This window comes from Lynx rufus, unplaced genomic scaffold (genome assembly GCF_022079265.1).
Source record: "Lynx rufus isolate CCGP_SWC_20201006 ecotype Redwood Valley unplaced genomic scaffold, mLynRuf1.p SCAF_5, whole genome shotgun sequence".
NCBI classification, from domain to species: Eukaryota; Metazoa; Chordata; class Mammalia; order Carnivora; family Felidae; genus Lynx; species Lynx rufus.
The window spans coordinates 93,185,655-93,200,113 of record NW_025814867.1 but is presented as its reverse complement, the minus strand read 5'-3'; the positions used below and the strand labels follow the sequence as shown (position 1 = coordinate 93,200,113).

At 38.7% G+C, this 14,459-nt stretch overlaps 1 protein-coding gene and 1 non-coding gene across 3 annotated transcripts in view; both read left to right on the top strand.

Annotated features, from left to right (window-relative positions):
* The window catches only part of CFAP91 (cilia and flagella associated protein 91), a 75,318-nt gene extending 61,332 nt beyond the window's left edge, over positions 1-13,986 (top strand). For both annotated transcript variants that reach the window (XM_047099660.1, XM_047099661.1), the window contains exons 15-17: positions 935-1,083; positions 1,666-1,757; positions 13,826-13,986. In XM_047099660.1, the coding sequence (XP_046955616.1) occupies positions 935-1,083; positions 1,666-1,757; positions 13,826-13,986 (402 nt within the window). The remainder of the gene's footprint in view (positions 1-934; positions 1,084-1,665; positions 1,758-13,825) is intronic.
* On the top strand, positions 5,723-5,853 carry LOC124527420 (small nucleolar RNA SNORA70). Its single transcript, XR_006965870.1, has one exon. It is a non-coding gene; the product is annotated as a small nucleolar RNA SNORA70 (small nucleolar RNA).
* Positions 13,987-14,459: the final 473 nt, after the last annotated feature.

Sequence of the window (14,459 nt, the reverse complement as noted above, 5' to 3'; positions counted from 1 at the left end):
TAAGGAGCAAAACTGTAGAGAAGTGGGAGTGTTTTCCATAAAAGCATGAGTGGAAAGGGGCTGTGGTCAGGAAGAACCAATAGCAGCCTCCTAGAATTCTCACAGTGGCTGCGTGGGTACTGGATTTACCTTAATTCGTTACACTGTACATCTATCACTGTGCATTTTTCTAAATGTGTGTTCTATTTCACAATTTCAGAAAGCTTAAAGCAGCAGCAGTCCAGGGTATGATAGTTCAAAAATTCATCAGAGTTCCAGGATCCTTGTAGCTTTCTGCTTTTCTGTCCTTAAGGCATGGCCTTCATGGCAGTTTAAGATGATTCCTGGTTCTCCGGCATTACATCCCCATGAAATGAGAAAAGAAAAAACAAATTCCCTTTAAGAATCCTTCCTAGAAAGTGCACAAATTATTTCTGCATGTACTCCCTCAACCAGAACTACAGGAACTAGGAAATATAGTCTTTATTCTAGACACTTGTTGGTTCACGGGCTCTGTTATGTAAGAGGAAGGAGAGAAAGGACGTTGGGAAATACCTCTTAGTCTCTGCCACAGCCAGGCAGTTTGATCAAGTCACACTGCTGGTGAGAATAAAGCCAGGATCCAAAACGGGGTTATTGACTGAAGCCAATGATCTTTCTGCAGTGTTGTACTGCCCACCCTCAGTAAGACCCATAATTCTGAAATGGGCTAGATGGATAGGGGCTGCCAAGAATGGGCAGGTAGGCGGACTAGAAACAGACTGACCAGAAAGTTAAAAAAACAAAACAAAACAAAGCAAAAAAAAAAGGAATGATCAACCAGGGGACTGTTGATTTAACGAACAAAATAGATGTGCTAAAATTGAAAAAAAAAGGTCAACCAATGTTCGTGCATTTTTTGGATCTTATTTACTTATTCCTGTTCTCGGTAACGGGGGTATTTTTGGTTTTGCAGGTGGTTAAAGTTCACCAAAGTACTGTAACTTCCTATCTGGAAGACATAATACTGAATACCGAAGAGAATACTGCAGAAGAACAAGCCAGGGCAGAAATTGAGAAGATGGCTGAGGAAATCAATGACATTGCTTACGAAATGGAGAGCCGGTTTGTACCGAGAGAACAGATGGCAGAATGGATAGTCTATTTGCTGTTACTCATACATATTCTTCAAGAGCTTATGATTTTACCACCAAGGAGAAACAAGTATATAACTCCTGTTTCAGTGTCCATTGTTTTAACTGCATAACTCTTCAGAAGTCAACATGCCTGGACCTTTGTATGGCAGGAGTGCTAGAAATAGAATTTTCAGTTATCCTCTGTAGCCTGGATCACTTCCATATTAGTTACCTTCAGAATATCACAGAGCATGAAAGCAATGTGAATAAGTATGTGCAATATTACTTCACCCCAAAGTTTTTGGCTTCTTGTATATCTCTAACATTCCCTTTCCGGCAAGCAGGCTAAATGGAGGACAACGTCAAATCTGAATTTGCATGGAGTTAACAAGCCCATCAGGAGTGTAAGATTTCAGAGTACTTAATCAAGGAAAAGGCAGTGATGGGATTTGAACAGTGGAGTTTCTTATACAAGCAAGAAAAAACTGAGTATAAATCAGTAGCTCAAGTAAGGCAACAAAGGAAATAATTTGTTGTTTTTCTTTTTTTTTTTTTTTTTTTAATTTTTTAGTCGAACTCAGCTTCAGTCAGAGGAGATTGTTGCTGAGTTGGTTTATAGTTTCCTGATCCCAGAGGTCCAAAAGGACTTTGTCAAAGAAAAAGGTAAGCCGGGGGTGATTGGGTGGCTCAGTCGGTTAAGCATCCAACTCTGGATACTGGCTCAGATCATGATCTCACACTTTGTGAGATAAGCCCCCATCTTGCTCTGCGCTGACAGCATGGAGCCTGCTTGGGATTCTCTCTCCCCTTCTATCCTTGCCCCTCCCCTGCTTGTTCTCTCTCATTAAAAAAATTTTTTAAGAAAAAGGTAAGCCACTGTAAGTGCTTCACTTTATGATTTTTTAAAGATATAAACTATTTTCAATATCCTGAGATTTAAAATAAGTATCACTGAATTTTCTTATTTTAGAGCTTGTCAAGTTTTCTTCGTGCTGTCTGATTCCAGAAGACAACCATCTCTAGTATAGATGGGGTGCAGTTCTTGTTAGTGTGACAGACCATCAAAAGCCAAACCTTCCCTTAAGAGGAACTTCCCAAATTCCCAAAAGAGGTGTATTTTATGATTTTATTTTTTTAAACATAAAGCAAATGTGGGGGTACCTTGGTGGCTCAGTCAGTTAAGCAGCCAAGTCTTTATTTCAGCTCAAGTCATGATCTCATGGTTGTGAGATCAAGCCCCACATAGGGTGTGGAGCCTGCTTAAATTCTCTCTCTCCCTCTACCCCTCCCCAACTTACATGCACTTTCTCTCAATAAATAAATAAATAAATAAATAAATAAATAAATAAAATTTAAATATAAAATGGGCGCCTGGGTGGCTCAGTCTGACTTTGGCTCAGGTCATGATCTCACGGTCCGCAAGTTTGAGCCCTGCGTCTCCCTTTCTCTCTTGCCCCTCCCCTGCTCATACTCTGTCTCTCTCTCTCTCAAAAATAAAACATTAAAAAATTTAAAAAAATAAATAAATTTAAACATAAAGCAAATGCTGACAATATGGGATTTTCAAACTGTAGTAGCCATTTGCAGGTGGGACACACGCAAGGTTGGTATTGGAAAATTGGGATGCTTGAAGGTCCTAAATCTACTCTGCTGCTCTGCCTGTACTACAGATGTCTTCTCTTTTTTTCCAGGACTGTATCCAAGTATAAATATCTTATTATTTGTCAAAAGAGGCATGTTTTGAAGATTGATGCTTGTAGTCAATAGAGAAGAGGAAAAAATTTTGTCTTACAAAGAGAATACTCTTCTGGAGTTTTTGACTATTGGTGCCAGTTTATCAGAGAGGGGTGCAACCAGACATGTATTTATCTGAAATGACTTACAGGGAAGATGACTAGGTAGGAAGATCCTAAGCTCACCCTGTCCCACAGATACACCTAGATAACACACCCATCAGTGTAAATAACCCAGAAAATGACCTGAAAACTGACAGAACAGACTCTCCACAGCTAAATGTGGAGAAGAGACCACATCAAAAATGGTAGAAAGGGAGGAGACATGGTCAGGAACCAAACTGACCCATGAGACTGTCCATAGGCGAGACACTGCAAATGTGCAGAAAGGAGAGGAGCAGACCCCATACCAGGTGCCCTAGGGAAGGGGGACCTACAGTGGGAAAATGAATCCCTGTAACATTTGACTTTGAAAACCAGAGGGGCTTAACTTCACACATTTTATAATCAATAGGGCTCAACACCTTTAAAAATCAGTGGCTTAGTTCTAGGAGAGCCAGAGAGCAATAGGAAATAGTCTCCACCCTTAAAGAGACAGCATAACATACAGCCCCACTGAGATACAGCATAGAAGCAGCAGTCTGAATGTATGGGAAGATTTATTTACTAATCTCAGAACATGTGCTGGGGGCAAGGATCTTTAGGATCTGAAAACAAAAGAGCTGACGGGTGCCATTTCCCTCCCTCAATCATTCCCTTCCTCAATAAATGGACACCTATAAGGACCAGGACAGCATACACACTCTTCACTTAGCTTGCTAACAACATACCCCACCCCTGTGTTTTCCTGTGGATTCACCTTCTTCAAACTGTTTCACTCAGCAGGAGTCCATCGAGAGTAATGCCACAAACCTGGCATTGTACAAGCAGCCCCAATGGGCTAGCACTGCTCGCCTGACTCCTACTCCAGAGAGAGGGGGAGATGACCACACACACACCAATTCAATTGTGGACCCAGCAATGGGCAGATGTGGTCTGACTGCAGGCCTCACCCACCCAACAAAACCCCCCCAGGGGTCAACCCAGAGAGAGCACTCTGCAGCTCCAGCAAACATCTGAGCTGACCCAAATCAAGCCCAAAGCAACATCAGACTGGCCAAATTACAACAGAGGGACCAAACCCTGCCCACAACAGGCAAAAAGAGCCATTGCAGATGACTGGACTAGAGGCAAACATGACTCAGACACAACAGTAGGGCACATGCAACACACATAGGAGATACCCCTGAAGCACCAGGTTCTGGTGAACATGGGACAATTGCACTATAGGGCTTCTTCTTTGTAAGGCCACTACTTTCAAGAGCAGGAGATACAGCTGACTTTCCTAACACAGAGAAACACAGAGTTAGACAAAATGAGGAGATAAAAGAATATATCCCAAATGAAAGAACAGGACAAAATCACAGCAAGTGAGCTAAAGGAAAGGGTGAAAAGCAATATGACTGATAGACAATTAAAAGTAATGGTCATACCAATGGAATAGAATAGAAACCCCAGAACTAGACCCACAAAAGTATGGCCAACTAATCTTTGACAAAGCAGGAAAGAATATCCAATGGAAAAAGACAGTCTCTTTAACAAGTGGTGCTGGGAGAACTGGACAGCAACATGCAGAAGAATGAAACTAGACCACTTTCTCACACCATTCACAAAAATAAACTCAAAATGGATAAAGGACCTGAATGTGAGACAGGAAACCATCAAAACACTAGAGGAGAAAGCAGGAAAAGACCTCTCTGACCTCAGCTGTAGCAATTTCTTACTCGACACATCCCCAAAGGCAAGGGAATTAAAAGCAAAAATGAACTATTGGGACCTCATGAAGATAAAAAGCTTCTGCACAGCAAAGGGAACAACCAACAAAACTAAAAGGCAACCAATGGAATGGGAAAAGATATTTGCAAATGACATATCAGACAAAGGGCTAGTATCCAAAATCTATAAAGAGCTCACCAAACTCCACACCCAAAAAACAAATAACCCAGTGAAGCAATGGGCAGGAAACATGAATAGACACTTCTCTAAAGACATCTGGATGGCCAACAGGCACATGAAGAGATGCTCAACGTCGCTCCTTATCAGGGAAATACAAATCAAAACCACACTCAGGTATCACCTCACGCCAGTCAGAGTGGCCAAAATGAACAAATCAGGAGACTATAGATGCTGGAGAGGATGTGGAGAAACGGGAACCCTCTTGCACTGTTGGTGGGAATGCAAACTGGTGCAGCCACTCTGGAAAACAGTGTGGAGGTTCCTCAGAAAATTAAAAATAGACCTACCCTATGATCCAACAATAGCACTGCTAGGAATTTACCCAAGGGATACAGGAGTACTGATGCATAGGGGCACTTGTACCCCAATGTTTATTGCAGCACTCTCAACAATAGCCAAATTGTGGAAAAGACCTAAATGTCCATCAACTGATGAATGGATAAAGAAATTGTGGTTTATATACACAATGGAGTACTACGTGGCCATGAGAAAGAATGAAATATGGCCCTTTGTAGCAACGTGGACGGAACTGGCGAGTGTGATGTTAAGTGAAATAAGCCATACAGAGAAAGACAGATACCATATGGTTTCACTCTTATGTGGATCCTGAGAAACTTAACAGAAACCCATGGGGGAGAGGAAGGAAAAAAAAAAAGAGGTTAGAGTGGAAAAGAGCCAAAGCATAAGAGACTCTTAAAAACTGAGAACAAACTGAGGGCTGATGGGGGGTGGGAGGGAGGGGAAGGTAGGTGATGGGCATTGAAGAGGGCATCTTTTGGGATGAGCACTGGGTGTTGTATGGAAACCAATTTGACAATAAATTTCATATATTAAAAAAAAAAGTAATGGTCATGTGCTCTTTTCCCATGGGAGCCCAGTGTACAATAGCTGCAAAGAGTACCTCCTTGGCAGTGCGTGATTACATAGCCTGTTGATTGTATGGGTGGCCCTAAGGGACCTTCAAGACATCTCAGATGGCTTTAGCATCAAATACATCCCAGATTTTGGCCCCTGGGAAAATGGTAGACTCAGCACTCTTGAGAACCTCAGCACTGCCCTCTCCTTATTCATGCCCATCAATAAATCCTGCTACTTGTCAAAAATAAATTAATGGTCATAAAGGTACACAGTGGAGTGGAGGACCTCAACAAGGAGAGAAAATATAAAAAAGAACCAGAGATGAAGAACTCAATAACTGAAATAAAAAGTGCACTAGAGGGGAAAAATAGTGGACTAGAGGAAGCAGAAGAACAGATTAGTGGTCTGGAGGACAGAGTAATGAAAAGCAAGCAAACTGAACAGGAAAGAGAAAAAAGAGTGATAAAAAATGAATATAGGTTAAGGGAACTCAGCCATACCACCAAACATAATATTCACATTATAGAGATACAAGAAGAAGAAGTCAGAGAAAAGGGGGTGGGAGAAGAAAATGTTATTTGAAGAAATAATAGCTCAAAACTTCCTGAATCTGGGGAAGGAAACAAAAATTCAGGAGGCACATAGAGCTCCCCCCAAAAATCAACCCAAAGAAGGTCAACACATAAAAATTAAAATGCAAAAAGTAGTGATAAAGCAGCAAAAGAAAACAGTTACATATAAGGGGAATCAAATAGAGATATGAGTTAATTTTTCAGCAGAAGAAGGGCCAGAAGGGAGGCATGATATAAGAAAAATGCTGAATGAAAGAAAACTGCAACCAAGAATACTGTATCCATCAAGGATTTTATTCACAATAGGAGAGAGAGTTTCCTGGACAAATAAACGTTAAAGAGGACTCCTTGAGTGGAAAGCAAACACCATAAGCAAGAGTAAGAAAAGTAGGAAGCACAAAAGCAGTAAAATTAAGTACATCTATAAAAATCAAAGGACTCACAGACATAAAACATGACACAATATACCTATGATGTAGGGGGAGGAGGAGTGCTTTTAGAATGCTTTTAGAATGGGTTCAAACTTAAGCAACCATCAATTTAATATGGAGTGTTATATGCATAGATGTTGTATATCAACCTAATGGTAACAACAAATCAAAAACCCGTAATAGAGGGGCGCCTGGGTGGCTCAGTCATCTAGGCATCTGACTTTGGCTCAGGTCATGATCTCAGTTTTTGACTTTAAGCCCCATGTCGGGCTCTGTGCTGGTGGCTCAGAGCCTGGATCCTGCTTCATATCCTGTCTCTCTCTCTCTCTCTCTCTCTCTCTCTGCCCTTCCCCCATTCATGCTCTGTCTCTCTCAAGAATGAATAAACATTTAAAAAATTGTTTTAATAAAAAAAACAGTAATATGCAAAAAATAAAGAGAAAGGAATCTAAGTACATCTCTAAAGAAAATCAGCAAACCATGAGAGAAGAGAGTAAAAAAAAAAGGAACAGAGAAGAACAATAAAAATAACTGTAAACAAGTAACAAATGGAAATAAGTACATACTTATCCATAATTACTTTGAATGTAAATGGACTAAATATTCCAATCAAAAGGGTGATGGAATGGATAAAGAAACAAGATTGAGCCCCACATTGGGTATAGAGATTACATAAATAAACAAATAGCTTAAAAAAAAAAAAAGGCCCATCTATATGCTGCCTACAAGAGACTCATTTCAGACTTAAAGATATATGCAGATTGAAAGTGAAAGTATGGAAAAACATTTATCATGCAAATGGAAGTAAAAAGAGTAAAAAGAAAGGTTAGTAGTACTTGTATCAGACAAAAACACTTTCAAAGAAAGACCAGGGCACCTGGGTGTCCAGCCAAAGCATCCAACTTTGGCTCAGGTCATGATCTCACAGTTCATGGGTTCAAGCCCTGCATTGGGCTCTGTTCTGACAGCTCAGAGCCTGGAGCCTGCTTTGGATTCTGTGTCTCCCTCTGTCCCTGCTCTTCCCCCACTCATGCTCTGTCTCCCTGTGTCTCTCAAAAATAAACGTTAAAAAAATGTTTAAACAAAGACTATAACAAGCTACAAAGAAAGACACTACATAATCATAAAGGGGATAATCCAAGAAGAAGATACAATGATTGTAAATAGTTCTATACCCAGCATGAGAGCACTCAAATATGTGAAGAAGCTATTAACACACATAAAGGAAGTAATCAATAGTAATAAAATAATAGTAGGGGACTTTAACACCCTACTTACAACAATGGATAGATCATCAAAACAAAATCAGTAAGCAAACAGGGGGCTTTGGATGATACATTGGGCCAAATGGATCTAAGAGACACTCAGAACTTTTCATCTTAAAACAGAGGAATACACGTTCGAGTGCAGATGGAACCTTGTCCAGAATAGATTACATGTTAAGCCACAAAATAATTTTAAAAATTCAAAAAATTTGAAGTCATACTTCTAGTCCAACTACAATGTTATGAAACTAGAAATCAATCACAAGAAAAAATCTGGAAAGAACACACCTAGATAGAGGTTAAATAACATGCTACTGAACAATGAATGGATCAGCCAAGAAATTAAAAACTACATGGAGACAAATGGAAATGAAAACACAATGACCCCAAATCATTGGGATTCAGGAAATGCTGTTCTAAGAAGGAAGACTATAGCAACACAGGCCTACCTCAAGAAGCAACAAAATCTCAACCTAACCTTACACCTAGAAAAATAACAACAAACAAAACTCAAAACCAGTAGACAGAAGGAAATAATAAAGATTAAAGAAGAAATCAAGGAAACCAGGAGCTGGTTCTTTGAAAAGATACAAAAAAAAAAAGTTGATAAACTTTTAGCCAGACTCATCAACAAAAAAAAAAAGAGAGAGAGAGAGAGAATGGTGCACATGGATGGCTTAGTTGGTGAAGCATCCAACTCTTGATTTTGGTTCAGGTTATGATCTCAGGGTCATGAGATCTAGCCATGTGTTGAGCTCTGCCCTGTGCATGGAGTCTGCTTAAGATTTCCTGTCTCCCCTTCTCTCTTTCCTCTTTCCCCACACTGTCTCTCTTAAAAAAAAAGGGGGACTCAAAATCAGAAAAGAGAAATAACAACTGAAACCACAGAAATACCAAGAGTTAGGAGAATATTATGAAAAATTATATGGCAACAAACTGGACAACATAGAAATGGATAAATTCTGAGAAATATATAACCTTCCCAAACTAGATCAGGAAGAAAAATTTGAACAGACTAATCACCAGCATGGTAGATTGAGTCAGTAATAAAAACAAACAAGCCCACAACAAACAAAAGTTTAGGACAAGATGGCTTCACAGGTGAATTCTAGCAAACATTTAAAGAAGTGTTAATACCTATTTTCTCAAACTATTCCAAACAATAGAAGAGGAAGGAAAGTTTTCACATGTATTCTATGAGGCCAGCTGTACCCTGATACCAAAACCAGATAAAGACACTACAAAACAAGAGAACTACAGGCCAATATCTCTGATGAACATAGATGCAAAAATCCTCAAGAAAATATTAGCAAACCAAATCCAACGACACATTAAAAATTCACCATGATCAAGTGGGATTTCTTCCTGGTGGTGGTTTGGTATTTGCAAATCAATTAATGTGATACATCCCATCAACAAGAAAATGTATAAAAGACATATGATAATTTCAATAGATGCAGAAAAAGCATTTGATGAAGTAGGGCATTCATTCATGATAAAAACCCTCAACTAAGTAGGTTGGGCAGAAACATACCTCTACATAGTAAAGGCCATGTATGAAAAATCCACAGCTGACATACTTAGTGGTATAAAACTAAGGGGCGCCTGGGTGGCTCAGTCGGTTAAGCGTCCGACTTCAGCTCAGGTCACGATTTCACGGTCCGTGAGTTTGAGCCCCACGTCGGGCTCTGGGCTGATGATGGCCCAGAGCCTGGAGCCTGCTTCCAATTCTGTGTCTCCCTCTCTCTCTGACCCTCCCCCGTTCATGCTCTGCCTCTCTCTGTCTCAAAAATAAATAAACGTTAAAAAAAAAAACAATTAAAAAAAAAAACTGAGAGCTTTCCCATAAATTCAGGAATAAGACAAGGATGTCCACTTTCACCAGTTTTATTCAACATAGTACTAGAAGTCCTAGCCACAAGCAGTCAGACAACAAAAGAAATAAAAGGCATCCAAATTAGTAAGAAAAAGAAAAACTTTCACTATTTGCAGGTGACATGATAATATATAAAGAAAAGCCTGAAGACTCCACCAAAAACCTACTACATCTGATAAATGAATTTGATAAGGTTGCAGGATACAAACCCAATATATTATTTTATATTTATTAAAAATGAAGTAGCAGAAAGAAAAATTAAGAAAACAATCCCATTTACAATTGCACCAAAAAGAATTAAAAATCTAGCAATAAACTTAACTAAGGAGGTGAAATACCTATACCCTAAACACCTTAAAACATTGATGAAAGAAATTGAAGAAGACACAAAGAAATGGAAAGACATCCCATGTTCATAGGTTGAGAGAACAAATATTGTTAAAATGTCCACACTACACAAAACAATCTACATATTTGATGCAATCCCTATCAAAATACCAATCGCATTTTTCACATAAGTAGAACAAGTAATCCTGAAATTTGTATGGAACCACAAAAGACCCTGAATGGCCAAGGCAGTCTTGGAAAAGAATAAAACTGGAGGTATCACAATCCCGGATTTCAGGATACCCAAAACTGTCAGTTACTGGCACAAAAAAACAGACCCATAGATCAATGGAGCAGAATCGAGAGCCAGAAGTAAACCCATGATTATATGGTTAACTAATTTTTTATAAAGGAGGCAAGAAAAAGTCTCTTCAACAAATGGTGCTGGGAAAACTGGATAGCTACATGCAAAAGAGTGAAACTAGATCACTTTCTTACACCATATACAAAAATACACTCAAAATAGATTAAGGACCCAAATGTGAGACCTAAACCCATAAAAATTCTAGAAGAGAGCACAGGGAGCAATTTCTCTGACATCATCCAAAGCAACATTTTTCTAAATATGTCTCCTGAGGCAAAGAAAATAAAAGCAAAAATAAACTACTGGGACTACATCAAAAAAAAAAAAAAATCTGCACCATAAAGGAAATATTCAACAAAACTAAAAGCCAACCAACTGAATGGGAGAAGATATTTGCAAATAACATATCTGATAAAGGTTTAGTATCCAAAATATCTAAAGAACTTTTACAACTCAACACCAAAAAACAATCCAATTTTAAAATGGGCAGAAGACATGAACAGACATTTCTCCAAAGAAGATACACAGTTGGTCAATAGACACATGAAGATGCTCACATCACTAATCATCTTGGAAATGCAATTAAAACCATGGTGAAATATCCCCTCATACCAGTCAGAATGGCTAAAAAACAAACAAAAACAAAAAACAAGAAACAAGTGTTTGCAAGGATGTGGAGAAAAAGGAACCCTCTTGTACTGTTGATGGGAATGCAAACTGATGTAGCCACTGTAGAGGACAGTATGGCGGTTCCTCAAAAAAATAAAAAATAGAATTACCATATGATCCAGTAATTCCACTACTGAGAATTTACCCAAAGGATATGAAAACACTCATTTGAAAAGATATATGCACCCTTATGTTTATTGCAGCCTTATTTACAATAACCAAATTATGGAAGCAACCCAAGTGTCCATCGATAGATGAATAAAGAAGATATGGTGTATATCCACAATGGAATATTACCCAGCCATAAAAAAGAGTGAAATTTTGCAACAACATGGATGGTCTAGAGGGGATAATGCTAAGTGATATATGTCAGCCAGAGAAAGACCAACACCATATGTTACATTAGAACAGAACAAATGAACAAAGAAAAGAAGAAGTAAATGGATTTCTAAATATAGAGAACTGATGGTTACCAGTTGGGAGGTTAGTGAGCAAATGGGTGAAATAGGTGAAGGGGATTGAGAGTACATGACGTGATGAGCACTGAGTAATGTATAGGATTGTTGAATTACTATATTGTACACCTGAAACTAATGTAATACTATATTAATTATGGTGGAATTTTTTTAAAAAAGTAAAATGATCTTTGTAAGCCTCAAATGTTTACAGTCAAAAAAATGAAAAAAAAGAAGTGAAATAACTTCTCCAAAGGTTTCTGTGTTGTGTAGGAAAATTCTGTACAGGTTTTGGTATAACATTTCATACCACCTAATGGGGATAAAGGAATGGTGGAATGCTAATGCATTTGAAGAGAACAAGAAAATATCTTATTTTCCCATTATATAATTGTACTATAATTTTTAAACCAGTACCCTCTGTGATAAACATTTAGTTTGTTTCACTGTGTTTTCCTATACGAGCAGTGCTATAATCAACATATTTTACATATATCCTGGTCATGCTTCTGACAGTAAATTCCTAGCAGTACAGCACTGGAAATAGGATATGTGCATTTTAATTTTGCTAGATACTACCAAATTGCCCCCACAAAAAGATTGTTCTAATTCATATTCCTGTCAACCGTGTAGAATAGTGATGATAACAATATTTAATTTTCAGATAAAGTAATATTTCTGTGTCACCTGATAGAAGGGATCATGTGTTTTCTAGATCTTTAAGAAAATATGCAACTCCTTTTTATTTTTCCTAGGTCCAAAGGTCAGCCTGCTTCAAGTCAATTCTACCTGAGGGAATTGAAAGAGGCAGGGAAATAGTGTGTTTAATAGTTACTAGTTTGTGACTCTCTCCCCTAGCTTCTCCAGGCTCTGAGGGAAAAAAGCTTAATTATTTAAGAGATTAATCTCAGTTTCTTACACCTACAGTAGCTGTAGGTGTATTCTCATTTTTCAATTATAGAAATTAGTGCTTAGAGACATTATATGACTTACAGATTTGAACGATGGTCTGTGTGACTCCAAAGTACCCATTCTTTCAACCATAGTACTGTGAAGGGTAAGTTGCTGTGTGATTTATCCTATGTAAACTCACTGATACCTGCATAGCACAGAATCCACAGTATTTCTTACTGTCCTTCACTAGCTGTAGGATTTGGGGTAAATTACCTAATCTCTCTGTGTCTCAGCTTCCTCATCTGTAAATGGGGATATTAATAATACTCTCTTTTAGGGTTGTGCGGTGGTTTAAATCAATATATGCCAACTGTTTAAAACAATGCCTGGCATCTAAGGGAAATGGGATGCTTAATGTACTAATTCTTAATAATAAATATTCTTAAGATATGGAGCTGGGACCGCCTTATATAGCCATGGGCTTAGAAACTCATCATCACTCAACAGGTATCCCCCGTATTAGGAACAAAAGTTCAGAGAGAAGTATGAGACAAGTGCTCTACCTCTAAGTCATTTACAATCTAGTTAAAAGACAAAATGGAACTGACATCAAGTGCTTCAGTGCTGCATGATTTGTATAAATTCAAGTGTGGCAATGGTAAATGTGGCTGGCAGTCAGAGGAGACTTCTGGAGGAGCTGGGACCTGAGTTGGGCTTTGCAGAAAGGGTTGGATTTGGAGCATAGATATTCCAGATAAGCGAAGCTGAGGAGGAAGGGAATAGAGGCAAGCCTGGTGGGGAGGGATATGGTGAGACTGAACTGTAGGGTGGGTACAGAGGGGCAGCAATAATAAACTTTGGATCTTGGAGCATCTGGGTAGCTCAGTTGGTTAAGCGTCTGACTCTTGATTTCAGCCCATGTCATGATCTTGCCATTTGCGAGATCAAGCCCTGCATCAGGCTCCATGTGCTGTCAGTGCAGAGCCTGCATGGGATTCTCTCTCTCATTCTCTGTCTCTCAAAATAAACTTTAAATAAATAAACTTTGGGTCAGGTTACCTATAGAAGGTATACTTCTAAAACAGCAGTTAATTTGCATTTAATCCAATCAGCCTTAAGTAAGGGAATATGTGGTTTACAAAATTGTCATTTCTGTCACTGCCTTCTTGAAAGTCTCTGGGAATGATTTTGTTCAGATTTTCTGAGTAAAAATTTTTGTCACTTTGGTACAGTGAGGAACGCACAGCAGAAGCATATCCTTGCAGCCCATCAGATCATCCACAGACACACAGAAGCCATGCTCAAAAAGAATTTTGTTGAGCAACAGCAAGACGAGGTCTCAGACATTGACCAGTTACTAGAGGAAGAAACTCAAAATGAGAAAAACAACTAAGGTGAGTTTGATTTTTCATCTGAAAGGAAGCAGAGAGGAGGAGAGACAGCATCATTCAGCTCTCTGCTATACTCTAAAAACCGTAATGTGGAAAGATTGTCCTCTGTTTAAGAAAGTGAAACACTCCCATTTTAATTGGCCCATTCCATCTAGGTTATGGAATCTGCTATTGAAATTATTAGAGAATAGAGTTGATATTATAGCAACTGGACTCTTGTGACCAGAAAAGAGGATTCTGTTTTATTTTTTGAGTCCTCATAGTATATGATGGTATTCCGTCATAAATAAGCTGTAAAATGTGTCTGTGTAAAAAAAAAAAAAAAAAAACCCTTATGGAGTAGACAAACTACCTATCCTATCATGCTAGTTGTAAGCATAGCATTAGGCAGAGCCTGCCCAATTCTAGCCCACCAGGAGTTGGTCTAGGCTCAACTAAGCATTCCTAGTCACAAGGCAATCGTTTGATACGATTT